Here is a 15,108-nt window from a genome sequence, read left to right on the forward strand (position 1 = left end):
TTTCATAAAGCAACTTTTTAATTTAAAGGAATTTTCTCTTCTTAATGCTGTGAGAATATTCTCTTTGCCTTTTCTCTTTCTGATTCCTGGTAAAGGATTCTTTCATTTTGTTTGAAAATTCTAGACTGCATTTTTAAATAAAACTAACACCCTTCACACTTGTGAAGAGGAGTCAAAAAGAGCCTGTTTGTAAAATTTGCACAAATCATGCTACCTGAAACATCACAGTGAATTCTAGGCTACTAAAATGACTCTTTAATTTGCAGCTACTTTGGAAACTTGGAAGGCTGTGGTGCTGAGCTACACAAAGAGATTCGAGAGTCTTACTATCAGCTTGTTCTGTTCCTGGTAAATTCTGTGAAAGGATTTAGTACAATTAATGACAGGTACAGTACATTGCTTGCTTTATTTATGTGATTTTTTTTTTATTTGTTTGTTTTGCATTCCTCCACAACTCCTCCCTTGTAATTTTTTATTTGCCATTTAATATCTTAATTAATTTTGTCTGTACTTTCCATTATTTACAGAACTAAATTAAGAGCCTTGATCTTGTGATCAAAAATGCCAAGTTGGCTTTTTATTATTAAAGGAATAAAGAAAAGCACAAAAACTTATTAGTGTTAAAAACTTGACTTACTGCATTTTGTAGTTACAATTCTGCAGTGTGTCTCTGAAGTGCAGTAGTAAAATACTAGAAACAGCAAATTTATCATGGAATACTTGGGCAAGGGTAGTGCCACAAGAAACATGGCAATTCTGCAGCCATGCTTTCATGTTAAAACTCTTTTTTTGGCAACATTCTGGTTAGAATTTGGAGGATTTATAGCCAGTTGTCCAAGAGAAATGAGAATTCTGTGGCTATAATGTCAGTCTCTCTGACAATAACTTTCAAGTCCTTTGTTCAGTTTCAGGTGAAAATGTCAAAAAGGTTTCAAACAGAATAAATTCCTGCAAATACCAAGAAAATGCTGTACTGTAGAGAAGAGACAAATCCTCTTACTAATGCTCAGGCAACACCATTAGCTTGATCTTAACTGAATCCAGAAGGAAAACTGTCTTTCTTTCAAATTCCATAGTCTGTACTTGCTAAATTGTCTAAGTTGAATCCTTTGATAAACCTGAGTTCCTGCCACAGAGTTACTTTAATGCATAGTAAAGCCTGAAAAGCAGTGTGCAGGGGTTTTTCTACCCTTCCTCTCCACACACAGTTTCAACTCTAGATCTTTCAACTTTAGGTCAGCTTTAGAGCTGTCACGTTTTAATGGCTTTTGTTTTTATTTAGGTCGTTGCTTCCTGCCTTATCCTGTGTGCAGACAGCTCTCCTGCACCTCTTGGATATGAGCTGGGAGCCCAGTGATCTTTCCTTCTTTGTTGAGATCCAGCTGCCACATCTTCTCATGACAACATCACAGGAGAACATCAGTACCCATGACAGTGTCATTTGGTGAGTCAGGAGGAATGCAGCTTTCACATGCTGCTAAATGCTGATTCCATTTGACCCACAAAGGTTCCTGAACTTCGAGCTGGACCAAGCAGTAAGGGTGCTATAAACAAGTTTGGCATAATTCTGATCAGTATCCAAGGGCTTATCTGAAGTATTGCAATTTTTTTTGCTGGTACAAAAACTATTGGAATTTTAAGTTTAACCTGATTACTACTGGAACACTTTGCTTGTTTAGCAGTGTAGCAGGAGGTATATAATACTGTGTTTTGCCTTGATGAATGTCAAATGTTTTTAACACCTTCATATGGCAATTTTATAGTAGTTGTACTTGCACATGAGCAAATGTGAAGGTCAAAAAAACTTTAAAAATTTAAAACATCTGATTTGCCAGCATTCCAAAAGCTGTTTAGTAAGAGTAGATTTTCCTGATTTTTGCATTATGGTCCCCATATGTATTTAAGAACATGTCACAGAAGCAAGAAGCAGGTGTCTGTATGGTCATTTATTAGAAAAGTGAATGGGATTCTCACAATTCTGTTTTTATTAGCATCTTACAGCATATTGTTCTTCATTAAAAAGTAAAGCTTTATTAAAGGGAAGCCTGATAGCATTCAAACTTAATTTTAAGCTTGCTTTTCTTTTAGTCAGTGGAGTGAAGAAGATGAAATTGCAGACTACAAGCAAAATTGTGAATGGATGGATGAATGTCAGGATGTAATGTTTGAGACCTGGTATGAAAAGATAGCTCAAGCTGACCCAGAGAAGCAGAGAAAGGTGACCTCATGTTTTGTTTATTTACCTGCAGAAAGGGTAAATAAGAGATCTTTAAAAGCCTAAAGGGCAGAAAGAAGTCTGGTTTATAATTCATTTCTATTAGTTGGATCTCTGTAGACTTTCAAGAGTCCGAAATTATTAAAATAGCGCCATTCATTTTTGGCAAGGGAAATGTTCTGCCTCCTGTCTGAAGCTTTCTCAAAGTCAGAAAATAATACTCAAGTAAATTGTGTTGGTTTATTGCTGTAGATGCACATGTTTGTTGCTCGTTACTGTGACCTGTTAAACGTAGACATTTCCTGTGATGGCTGTGATGAGATCGCGCCGTGGCATCGCTACCGCTGTCTGCAGTGCAATGACATGGATCTGTGTAAAACTTGTTTCCTTGGTAAGAACCATTAAATAACCCCTCAAAACCCTGTATTTGAAGCCAAAACAGTAGCTCGTAAATTATTGTCTTGGTTTGAAAAGACACGTGTTTGCTAAGGAAGGCAGGAGCCTTCCTTGAAATAGAAAATGTAAATCCCCTCCCTCTGAATTATTACAATTTTTGAAATTAAGGGGCTCTTGGGCAAAGATATGTGAGTAGGAATAACAGTTCTTTATTAGGGAAGAAAATAAAAATAGAAAAATGCAGTAATACAAAACAACACTGCCAGAGTGAGAGCAGGCCCTGGCAGGCTGTGGGTCAGAGTGGTGGCAGCAGTGCCATTCCATGGGGGCTCAGCCCTCCTGCAGTGCCAGCTGTGCTTCTGCTGGAGCAGGATCCTGGACAAGGCTGGAGTTTTCCTCTGAAGCTCCAGGGCTGCTGTGGATGGGCCTGGGCTCCCTCTGGGAATGCAGTGGGGAAGAAAGCTGCTCCTCTGGGAATGCAGTGGGCAAAGGCTGCTGTGCTGTTCCAAGGGCAGATTGGATCCAGGTAGGAATGCTTGGCTGCTCCCCTGGGTGGAGCCTCTCCCCATGGGATGCTGGAATTTTCTCAGCCATGCAGGGACACTCATGAACAGAAGAGATCTTCTGGAGGGAGGATTGGCTGTGGGAGAGATGAACTGCCTAATGAACAGAAGATAACTGCCCCACCTCTAACAGATGGCAATAGAATCCACACCCCCAGCCATATCTTGCAACCCAGGACTATTATACACAAAATAAAGTCAAACACTTTTCTTCTTGGTTCTTTGGAAATGTTTAACTGTTCTTTCCCTAGTATGAATGTGAACTTGAAATTAGGAAAGGTCCTGTAGAAGAAAGATTTACAGGGAAGTCTTTCTTTACAGGTGGAGTTAAACCTGAAGGGCATGAGGATGACCATGAAATGGTGAATATGGAATATGCCTGTGATCACTGCCAAGGAGTTATCATAGGTCGGAGAATGAACTGCAATGTTTGTGATGACTTTGACCTTTGCTATGGATGCTATCATGCAAAGAAATACTCTGACAGGTATATTAAAAATGTGATTTTACTTTCCCCCATGTGGCAGAAAGACAGTATTTAGTAGCTAAATACAATCAGTCATGGTACTTCCTATAAAGCTGTGTCTGACATCAGAACATCTCCTTGGTGTGCTTTGGGGAAACAAAGACAGGACCAGTTTGGCAAAAATGTCTGGAAACCTGCCTCAACCTCTGAAGTCACTTGGCAGCAATTGTTTTCTGGATGTGGCTAGGAAAGCTGCAGAAGGAGTTACCAGTCCTGTATGACAGGATAGGAGAAACACTCCCTACTGTGGAAAACAACAGTTTTCAGTGCTTGACAGCAGAGGTCATAAAAACCAGGTCCACAGTTTGAACCTCTGGAATGTGTTGGGCTTTAAGTGGTTCCCTGTGAAGGCATTTTGTGTTGACTGATTATGTAGGTTAGCAAAAAACCAAAAGCTGCATTCCTAAACGATGTCCCTTGTCCTTCAGCCACCTGCCCACCCACAGCATCACGGTGTATCCCATGGTGACCATCCGCATCAGTGACCGCCAGCGCCTCATCCAGCCCTATGTCCACAACTACTCCTGGCTGCTCTTTGCTGCCTTGACCCTCTACAGTGCAGATCTGGCAAACGGGGAGGAAGTAGAAGGAGAGAAACTGGATCCCCAGGTCCTCAGTCATGCCAGAGTTCTGCAGCATCAGTGCATTCAGCTCATTGGGGACTGCCTGATGAAAGCACAGCACGGAAAAGGTGAGTCAGCTCCTCCTGCTCTGAACAATGCTTTCTACAAGTGTCAGAAATGTCTGTGGTTACTGACTTGAAAGTTTCCAAAGGAAAGGGGAAGCTACTGTGTACTTGACTGAGAATAACTGTTTATGTAGAAAGTAAATGTAGAACAAGTGTCGTTCAGGGTCGTTGGAACATGGAAAATAGAGTGCTTGAGAAAACTAATTTTATGCTTACATAAACATTGGACACAGCTTGGCAAGTCTCTGGTTGTTTTTTTTTCCATCTTAGCTGTTGTAAAGGGATCAGTCAATATAGCTTCATGTTCTTTCACTAATGTATCACTGACAGCTGAAGGACAGCAAGTAACTTGGTGGAAAAACTTTTTTGTTCTGCATCTCATGGGAAGAGATTTTTAGCTGTGTTTGTGGTATAAATTTCTGGCAGTGGTGTTCATTTGTCTGGAAATGGGGGTTTCTGTGAACAAAGACCTACTACAGAAAATAGGGTTATACAATAGGGACCCATTTTGAACATGTCAAAAATTTTAGACTAAAATTCAAATAAGTTTGCTGGTAGTTTTTGTGAGCAGCTCTAATACAACTGAAATACCACCACCACCCCCAAATACTTACTCATTAATTAATCTGTTTACAACCTGTTTACAATCTTGTTATACAATTCTATTGTGCAGGTAGTCAAAAGATTGAAAAATAAGACAAATGTCATTTGCTCTTCATAATTTACACTCTACTGTTTTCTTCAATTAAAACCTCTACCCCAGTGACATCTTTGAGGTAAAAGATAAAGATGTCACCATCTGTCCATCACTAGTATTTAATGGAACTACATAATTTATAAGCTTGATAGAAAACATGTTTTTGATGAATTTAATGTTCAAAAGAATTGTGTAAGAAGTTTGCAGTTCTCTTTTATAGTGTTTCAGTTCTGCTTTTTGTCTGTCTTGCCACTCAACAGCTAAATAACTTCCATAACTTTTTTGCTCCCAGGACTGAAAAATTTAGCTCTCCTCTGCATGTTACCAGAAGATGAGTCCATCTCAGAGAATGACACTGTTTCAGGCAGTCCTCCCACAGACAGTGCTCCAAAAAGTCATCCTGGTGACAGAGCAGGGAAGGGAAGAGATGAGAAACGCAGCACAGGCTCTTTGGTGCATCGTAGTGTAAGTACCTGTTATCTCCAGAACCCCTGGCACCAGACATGTGATCTGATATTAAACATCTTCATTAAACACCCTATTCTGAATGTGGGACTGAGATAAGGGATAGTAATGATTTCATTTGTAGGTAGAAACTGGGGGGGAAAGGAGTTGTTTTTTTCATTAGGTCTGGCTGATCAAAAGCTTCTTGTTCTGAACTGATTTTCACAAAAGTGTTGCAGGAGAGGGGCATGTCTTGTTCTTTGTGAAAGAGCTGTCATTTCCCCTGGTTGTTAGCAGTGTTGAGTACTAGTGTGAGTTTCCTACAATTTTATACAGTGTTTAAAACTATTATAGTGTAATAATTTTATGCAGGGAGATATGAGCAAAATAAAATAACATAATTTAATTGTATGGAAGCTTAAGATGTGTATACATCAAGAAATTCTTCAGCAGAAGGTTTTGATACTCAAAGAAAAATGTTTGTCAAGTGCAGATGACTGAATTCTTTCCATGCATGTTCCTGCAGGTATTACATTTTGTTTTAATCTTTTAGTACTTCTGTTTTATTTTTAGGGGAAAGGAGATACTCACAAGGAAATCCAGTCTCCTGCAGAAGATAAAGCAGGAAAACAAGAAATTGAAATCAAAGCTGTCTCTGCAAAGGAAGCTGTTGTGAGACAAGAGTCAGACTTGTCTGTGGATGGGAATGTTCCTGCAACAGGTAAAAAATAATGTCTCATTTTCCCTGTCACAGAACTATCTACTCATCTGCAAACAGCTGTCCTTTTTATTCCTAATCCAGTTTTGCATATTTTCAAATGTCTGTGTCTGCTTTGTGAAAACCTGCCAGACATTGCTTCAAAAAAGTGTCTTGCAGTCTGTTTAAAGGAGTCTGGAAATCAGAGTAGATTTCCACAAGTATTTATCCATGTATGGAGGTAACAGTCCCTGTTGGTCTAACACAACACTAGTGTATTCTGATGCACTTGGAACCAGAAAATAAATGTCTTATCCTGTTAAAGACTGGGACTGTAAGAATTTTGAAAGTTAAATGGATCTGTCTAGCACTGTCCTATATATGTTTTACTAGATGGTATAAATTTCTTTACCTTCTGTTTCCATACACTTTTTTATAAAGACTTTATTTTTGAAATGTAATAATTCTTTTTTATAATTTCTATTTATTTTTAGATTTGGATTATAAAAATTAAGCTATCACTTATTTATTTTTAATGTCATTTAGGGGATTTCCTTATTTTGTTTGTATTTACAAAGCAGGTGACTCCGTCTCAGAGGATTCAACCCAAAAACCAACAGAGAAGGTTTTAATACCTAGCCAGGAACAAGTTTTTGCTGAATGCTCTCAGAAGAGGATTTTGGGGTTGCTGGCAGCTATGTTGCCACCTTTCAAATCAGTTAGTTCTTTTTACTTCCATCTGGGTTTTTTTCCTATGTGCACAAATAACATGAATAAAATTCATAGGAATTAAATGTGGGATATGGGCCCATGTTGTTTACATGTTATGAAATGTGAATTAGAATGTCTTCAGACATTGATATCACTAAGGAATATAAGAGCTTGTTCCTGGGTGGGGGGAGAGGGAAGGGGATTTTAATGTATCTGTGAAATAGAGTCTTAACTGTTTAGCAGAGTTTAAATCTTCAGTTTAGCTTCACATGTCAGGTCACACTAACAGGCCAATAACAAAAGCAGGAATGTAGTTTCTCATTCCTTCTGTCCCATTTGAAAGACCTTCAGAACAGAAGCTTTTTGCATGTGCTGACTTTGACTAAAATTTTGTTTTCTTTCCCTGCTTCACTGAGATTTTTCTCTCTCTGCAGGGCTTCACAATGTCTCTGATCAACCTGGAGCAAATACTTCCACTGATGTTTCATGTTGTAATCTCAAATGCTGGCCACCTGAATGAAACTTATCATTTAACCTTGGGACTCCTGGGCCAGTTAATCCTCAGGCTTATGCCTGCAGAAGTGGATGCTGCTGTGACTAAAATCCTTTCAGCCAAACATAATTTGTTTGTACCAGGAGATGGGTCTACAGTGCCAGAAGGATGGAAGACAACTCATCTTCTGTTCAGTCTGGGAGCTGTGTGTTTAGACAGGTGCTTCTTACCTTAACCTAATTAGTTAAACTCTGCTGAACAGTAATTTTCTTTCATGTATGCCTTGTGCATAGAGGCTTTTTAATAGAAAGGTAATTAAAACTGTACTCTGGTCATAGAAGGGGCTTAGCATCTGCAGCCTTTGTTGCAGTGGGAATCCTAATTTCGTTCCACAAGAAGGCTGGCTGCTGAAGAGTGGCCTAATTTCCTGTGTTTACCTACACACCATATCATGGAGGAGGAAGTGAGGCTTGGAAACTGAGGAAAACCAAAAATACAGTCCTTTACTTTTTGTGTGACATGCATTCTCTTACATTGTTACAAATCTCTTGTGTAACTTGGGGAAGGAGGAGGGTGTGTCACATCACTATCACCAGTGCTGAGTTCTGGATCTGGCCCTTCTATGTAAGAGTATTTGAGAGAGAGGTTTTTTTACAGTAAAATTGCACTGGAAACAGCAGGGAGGGACAGATTTTGAAGATCCTGAGAAAGTTCTCAAGCATTCTGAGATTCATGTCATGCCTGTTAAATGTGACTTATTTTTTATTGTAGCTGTATTTTACAGGGAGGGTTCATAAACAAATAGAAAAGCTTATGAAATTTAAAGGTAGAATATCCAGAGCATAAGGTGAGGGAAAGGATTTTCTCAAAAACTAACTTTAGTGTAAGAGACCAGTCCCTGTGTGATCCAGAGAGTGAGCAGGTGGTCACATACATGGGAAATAAACCTCTTGCTGCCATGCAAACAGAAACTTCTGAGTTCTAAACTAAAATTCAGAGTTAACAGTAGCAATGTTCAAGCACACTTTGATTTGGGACTGTAGACACTCTCAGAAAACAGAATAACATTTATGCTTTATGGAAAACAAAGCAGAATTCATTTGTCAGCCAGCATGAAAGCTTTAAGTATTTGGAAAAACAGTTCTGCAGTAATTTGAAAGCTGCAGCTGTGACAGATTACCAGTGATATGCTGTCTTGAGGAGGAATGGCTTCAGGTGAGTCTGCAGTGAGCCCTCCTGATGCAGCCTGCTCTTGCTTTGCAGCCGTGTGGGGCTGGACTGGGCAAGCTCCATGGCAGACATCCTTCGCTCCCTGAACTCCTCTGCGCAGTGGCACGATGTGATTGCTGCTTTCACTGACCACTGCATTAAGCAGCTGCCCTTCCAGCTAAAGCACACCAACATCTTCACTTTGTTGGTGCTGGTTGGCTTTCCTGAGGTAAGTGGCCTGTCAGTCCTATAGGAAACAGAACTGATTAAAGCTTTTAGGTATCTCTTTCTAAATACTACAGATTCCATCAATGGGAGACAACCTTTATAAACTCTCAAAACCTGTTGTATGTTAGAGTTCACATCTTTCTACTTGTGCACAATTAATGTTGATCTGATGAAGAATAATGAGCTGGTTTTGCCTGGCATTTCTTTGGATCCTGCTTATAACTGCTACAAGCAAACCAGTTTCATTTGTTTCAGTATCTAAAGGACTTTTGTACAAGCAAAACAATCCATTCTCCATCTTGATGTTCATACCTGATACATTGCCTATGTAACATTAAGTTGGTTGTTGTAGACATTTCTTTCATAGACTTGAACTTCCATTTTCTAAAGACCAGCAAATACCAGGCATCAAGCAGTGGTTCAGCTAAAAAATACAATAACAAGAGTAAGCAAACGTAACCAATATAAGACATGGCTGTATATTTGTAAATAAGTATTCCAAATCCTAACTGAAGTTCTGCTGCCATTTCAGGTGCTGTGTATGGGCACTCGTTCTGTGTACATGGACAATGCTAATGAGCCTCATAATGTGATCATCCTGAAGCACTTCACTGAGAAAAACAGGGCAGTGGTTGTAGACATCAAAACCCGAAAGAGAAAAACAGGTTCTGTGACATTTTTGTTTTATCAGAGAATCACAGAGTATTTCCTTACAGTTTGTTACAGATACCCAAAAGCAAATGTTAACTAGACCACTGTGCAGGTCTGCAGACTTTGAATTCCATTATTAGTAAGTTGCCTGACTTTCTGCTCGTAGGTTTCCAAATTCTGCTTGCAGGTCACTGCCAAATTGTGAAGCTTCTGCAGTAATTACTTCAATTATCTTTATTCAGAAAAGGATTTAGAAAGCTGTTGAGACCTTTCCATTAATTGGGAAATCTCAGAAATAGGCTTTTGATGAAGATGAAACAGTTGTTTCTGTTTCAAGATTTGTTGTTTCAAGATTTGTGTAGTGCTTGTCTTACTCTTTACGAGCCTGTGCTTAATGTTTTAGAACAATTGCTAATTTAAAAACAGTTTGGATATCCCTAAAATTTGAGACCAAGTGAAACATTTACTATATATAACAAATGGGTTTTTAGGAGCAAGGGCTTTTCTCTTTATATGACCTAATATAGTGAAGTTAATAAAACAACAGTTGTCCTAAGATTTGACTACTGAAGTTATGTAAAAGACATTTGGAAAAATCAACAGACTAAACCACTTTTTGATATTCAAGGAAGATTTGAATATAAAAGCTTTTCTTTTTGTTTAACTGTTGACATTTTAAACAGTAAGATCAGCAGTATTTATTTCATCATATCAATTGCAGGTCAGAATTTTCCCCATTTTAATTGTAAAATACAACATGAGCTACTTTGCATGCTGTACTGCTAAAGTGCAAATATGTGCTGTTGCCAAAAGTGACCTGGGGATTTTTAACTTGTACTGAAAAATGAAATACTTTCTTGACTGTTCAGGGAATCTGAGATAATTTTTGTATAAGACCTTTATTACAACATGATTGATGTAAGGATGTCTCATGTCTGAACCTCCTCATGTCTACTAAGAGATGACTCTACAACATTTTGATGTGAACCAAGTGAATTGTGTTTTTTCTCTCTTGTAGTGAAAGACTATCAGTTGGTTCAGAAATGTGGGCAAGAAGGCAGTGATTCCCACACCCAGCTGAGACAGTACCTGCAGCACTTTGTCCTCATCTCCACCCACCTCCTGCAGACCAGCATGGACAGTAGCTATGCTGAGGCAGTGGAAACAACTTGGGTCTTGTCACTGGCTCTGAAGGGGCTTTACAGAACTCTGAAGGTACCTGACACAAAATATGATAGAGAAATAAAAATTCATGTTTTACCCTGTGCTGCAGGAATTTGGGTATTGACTGAGCACACTGGGGAATTACCACAAGGGCATTTCTTTCACAGCTGGATCCCTTTCTTCCCAGTCTGTAGGGGATTGGAAATGCTGCTGGGCTTTAAATAGCTTTTGTGAGTCTGAGTTGGAAGTTGTTTTGCTTCTCCTCTGTGGGGATCAGCCATTCAGGAGAGCTCAGGAAGAAATTCCTAGAGATAACATTTTATGGATTGAAGCTCACTTTTCTCACTCCTGAAGTCTTTGAAGAGGAATTTTTTTTTTTTTTTTTGAGTGTCAGATCAAAACAGAATCTCAGTTACTGCTCTGTGCACGTCATAAATGATACCCTTAAGGGATTTGAAGTGGAGATTTTTATTTTAAGGAAATTAGAGGAAAGGATTCCCAGTGTAGTTCATCTGGGCAGGAAATTCACCCAAGGCTGTGTGACAAGACCTCACAATCACTGTGATGCATTGCTCCTTTTTTAGTTATTTATGTGTGTGTGTGTCTGTGTGTGCAGATTCATGGCTTTAAGGAGATCCAGTCTGCCTTTCTTCAGTCTGGTTTACTCAAACTTCTAGTGAAGAAGTGTAGCAAAGGAACTGGCTTCAGTAAGACTTGGCTTCTCCGAGACCTAGAGGTAAGAAAAGTGACATTTGTAAAAAGTCAGGCTTCACACAGTGGCATGAAAGGTTATGGCAGTACACTGCCCTCCTGGGGACTCAAGATTATCTGTTATTAGTCTATGAAAAAATGTTCACTTACCTATATTCCTGAATCTGCCTCCTTCTGCCCATCATAATCCTGTGGATAATAGACTAAATTCTTTAAAGCAGGAGCTGATTTTCACTAATCTGATTTTATTTGGAAAAAAAAATTGCAGAATGAGACATTACTCACCTACTCAGATTCTTTTATGGATTTTATTTAGAGTGTTCTGGAAAATTCCATTCATTGATTCAGAAAATAATCTCAAAAAAAAGCATGACTTGCACAAGGTTTTGCTGCAGTGCAGGTGGGGAGATCAATGCATACATGGGCATATTCTTTCACAGTGGTTATTAATTGCTGGAAGATAAGTGTGGTTCAGATGTTAGTTATCTTTTATCATAGGCAGGAGTTGTGTTAATTCATTTTTAGGACTATGATGGGCTGTTTCCAAAGGACAAGGGTGTGTAGGGGCATCACTGGCATTCTGGTGATGGCCACCTTTGCTCTGTTCTTGTCTTGGAATCTTCAAATCTTTGGTGCACTGAAATGGTTAAATAATTACTTTCTCAACTTCTTTGCACTTTCAGCCAATCACTGAAGTTGTCTTTGCAGCAGCGTGGAAGGTGTAACTCATTAATGAAGTGGGAAATGGTTTCATTTTGTGTTTTGGGGTTGTCTTTTTATTTTTAGGTGTGCTTCGTTGTAAAATAGCATGTGTTAAGCACTGTCCCGGTCTGATAATGTTCCTCTAAGATGCTGATTGCAAATAAACTAATAATACCTACAGCTGCCACACCATATTCTTTTTTCTGCGTAGATTTTGTCAATAATGCTGTATTCCTCAAAGCAAGATATCAGTTCCCTGGCTGAACAGGAGGATACTGAACTGGAAGACAGGGAACAAGATCAAGATGTGGAGCAGCCTGTTGTTGGTCCTGTTGAATTAGAGCAGAACAAACTTGATCCTCTGGAGGGCCTGGATGAAGCCACCAAAATATGCTTCCTGGTATTTAAATTAGGTTACTTTCTTTTCCCCCTCTAATGTGTTTTTGGGGATTTTTAAATTTCTTTTTGCTCCTTGCTCAGATGACCCACGATGCACTTAATGCACCTCTCCACATTCTTCGAGCCATGTATGAGCTGCAGATGAAAAGAACAGAATCTTTTTTCTTGGAAGTTCAAAAGAGGTATGTGAAATTCTGGGTCCAGCAGAGAAAGTGGTGGGTGAAAATCTAAAATCCTCTCAGTGCTGGATAGAAATTCTTACAAGGATAAGATTTGGTTTTCATGTGTGAAAAAGTAAAGAAATAAACTCCTCCTAAGTAGTATTTATGGAAGAAAGTCACCATCTTCTGAAACACATCACATGCTCTTTTCTATGTGGTAGCTCCCATATTAAGCTCTGAATTCTGTGAACTGAGGAAGAGTCAAGAGCTCACATGTGGCTTCTGGTACTCACAGCATCTCAGAGAGACACCATGTTCTCACAGAAATGAGTGCTTTTGGAACATTTAAATCCTTTGGCTTGTTAAAACAGGGGAACAGTTAACATGATAAAAATAGGCAGAGTTTAATCTTTCCAAAACAGAAGGTGGGACAATTTAATTTGCATTTAATTGCCCTAATGGAGTTTGCATTACTTTGGAAACACACTTGTGTATTTTTGATTTTCTTTTGCCTCTGTGAAGGTTTGATGGGGATGTGATCACAACGGATGAGAGGATCCGGACGCTGGCTCAGAAGTGGCAGCCCAGCAAACGCCTGAGGCTGGAGGAGCAGAGCTCCAAGGCAGTGGATACAGATATGATCATCTTACCCTGTTTGGTATGGACACCTCTACAAAAAGGAACAGTTGGAAAATAATGAATTTTGGCATTCAAGCCTGAGAATTTTTTTTTATACATATGAAATAATCTGTTATCAATGTTTTATGTCAAAATGAATGAGCAGATACAAGAAGCAAGTATTTCTTCCTTGTTATTCCTTCCTTAAGGAAGTGAAAGAACTTGATTCCCAGATCAGGAGAACAAATTGTGATTGCAGGCTGTAATTTCCTCCCCTGACACAAGAGAGATTGTATCTCATTGCTGTAAGCTTATGCCACGCTACTGCTTTAGCATATCATTGTTACCTTACAGTAAGTTCAGCAGAACAAGGAAGCAATGAATCTACCTTGTAGACACTGCACTTGCAAGCTTTGGGTTTGGCATTCAATAACAGGGTCCCACAGCTCTGCTTTATTTTGAGGGCTCACTCCTGGCTGTGTGGTGTCACCAGCACAGTTGTTTAACAGTTGCATAGGAAAGGGGAAGGAGCTTTCTGAAGCAGTTTCACATAATTATAAGAAAGAAAATAGGCCTTTCAACAGCTTATACAGAGGCTGTGAAATACCCACGCCTGGAAATTGTCCAAACCTAACTGGACAAAGCCCTGATTTTGAAGTTATCTCAGCCTTAAGTCAAATTTGGATCAAGTGATCTCCAAAAGTCCCTCCCAATTTGCACCATTTCAGGGTACTTGGTAGCTTTACCTCTGTAGGTGAGCTTCAGTTGACACTTCTGGTTAAGAGTTCTAACTGCTGTTTCCACAAATGCATCAGTGTATAGTGAGGTGTGTAGACATAAACGATGTTTCTCAGGAAGTCTGTAGCTGTGTGAGAGATCTCACTTTTGTGAGGTTTTTGACAAATTCATTTGTAAATTCAGCTTGCAGTTTGACTGGTCACATATCCAAACATAAGGCAGTAAATTATTGACAGCCTGTTTTCCAACTTGCATTTCTCTTCTTGCAGTCAAAGCCTGTACTCTGTGATAAAGCAACAGAAGAAACCAATCCTGTTGCCCAGAAACTCATCACCAACACAGAGAGTGACCTGCAGCTCAGCTATGCCAAGCAGCGACGCACCAAGAGCTCCATTCTCCTGCACAAGGAGCTGGACTCCAGGAGTAAAAAGGCTGTCAGGGACTACCTGTATCGTGTCAATGAGGCAATTGCAGTTCTGTATGCCAGGCATGTGCTGGCATCCTTGTTAGCTGAGTGGCCTGATGATGTGGCAATAAATGAGGAAATCCTAGATCTCAGTGGCCCAGCCCATATGACATACATCCTGGACATGCTGATGCAGCTAGAGGAGAAGCAGCTATGGGAAAAAGTAAGTGGATTTCACTTAGACATGTGAACAAAACCTGTGCCCACATGCCATGAGACTCTGAGTAACAGAAATACTTGCAGTTCCTTTTTTCAACTAAATTGAAACTCCAAAATTTAAATTAGTTCTGAAAAAATGGTTGGAATCTGTCAGTGTCTTGATGTGCTGGTCTTGTTAACAGAAAATGAAAAAACTAACTGTGTAGAGAGAGCTCTTTCAGTTATGAAAGAGAAACTGGTAAAATAGGCAGTCTGGTTTGAAAATAGACAATATAGCTGGTAATCTAGAGAAACTGGTAAAATAGGCAGTGCCTTTTAAAAGCTGCTTGTTCTTAGATCTCAATGTGTATATTGTAATACCTGCTACTCCATTGATGAGCTGGTGGTGGAAGTGATCTTGGAACTACAATAGAATGTTGTAATGAAAGTGTCAGCTCAAGGCTGCACAGCAGTCAAAGCAAATCAGGTGCTG

General features: G+C 39.4%; 1 protein-coding gene across 1 annotated transcript in view; it reads left to right on the top strand.

The window, feature by feature from the left end:
* ZZEF1 (zinc finger ZZ-type and EF-hand domain containing 1) overlaps positions 1–15,108 on the top strand; it is a 56,684-nt gene that overhangs the window by 31,274 nt on the left and 10,302 nt on the right. The window contains exons 31-48 of the mRNA XM_053995334.1: positions 267–386; positions 1,283–1,444; positions 2,089–2,218; positions 2,468–2,606; positions 3,496–3,661; positions 4,129–4,391; positions 5,378–5,550; positions 6,103–6,250; positions 6,805–6,944; positions 7,372–7,649; positions 8,694–8,868; positions 9,400–9,532; positions 10,537–10,733; positions 11,299–11,418; positions 12,307–12,495; positions 12,576–12,676; positions 13,178–13,313; positions 14,281–14,640. Coding sequence (XP_053851309.1) covers positions 267–386; positions 1,283–1,444; positions 2,089–2,218; positions 2,468–2,606; positions 3,496–3,661; positions 4,129–4,391; positions 5,378–5,550; positions 6,103–6,250; positions 6,805–6,944; positions 7,372–7,649; positions 8,694–8,868; positions 9,400–9,532; positions 10,537–10,733; positions 11,299–11,418; positions 12,307–12,495; positions 12,576–12,676; positions 13,178–13,313; positions 14,281–14,640 — 3,130 coding nt within the window. The remainder of the gene's footprint in view (positions 1–266; positions 387–1,282; positions 1,445–2,088; positions 2,219–2,467; positions 2,607–3,495; positions 3,662–4,128; positions 4,392–5,377; positions 5,551–6,102; positions 6,251–6,804; positions 6,945–7,371; positions 7,650–8,693; positions 8,869–9,399; positions 9,533–10,536; positions 10,734–11,298; positions 11,419–12,306; positions 12,496–12,575; positions 12,677–13,177; positions 13,314–14,280; positions 14,641–15,108) is intronic.

The sequence above is a fragment of the Vidua macroura genome, chromosome 20 (assembly GCF_024509145.1).
Source record: "Vidua macroura isolate BioBank_ID:100142 chromosome 20, ASM2450914v1, whole genome shotgun sequence".
NCBI lineage: Eukaryota > Metazoa > Chordata > Aves > Passeriformes > Viduidae > Vidua > Vidua macroura.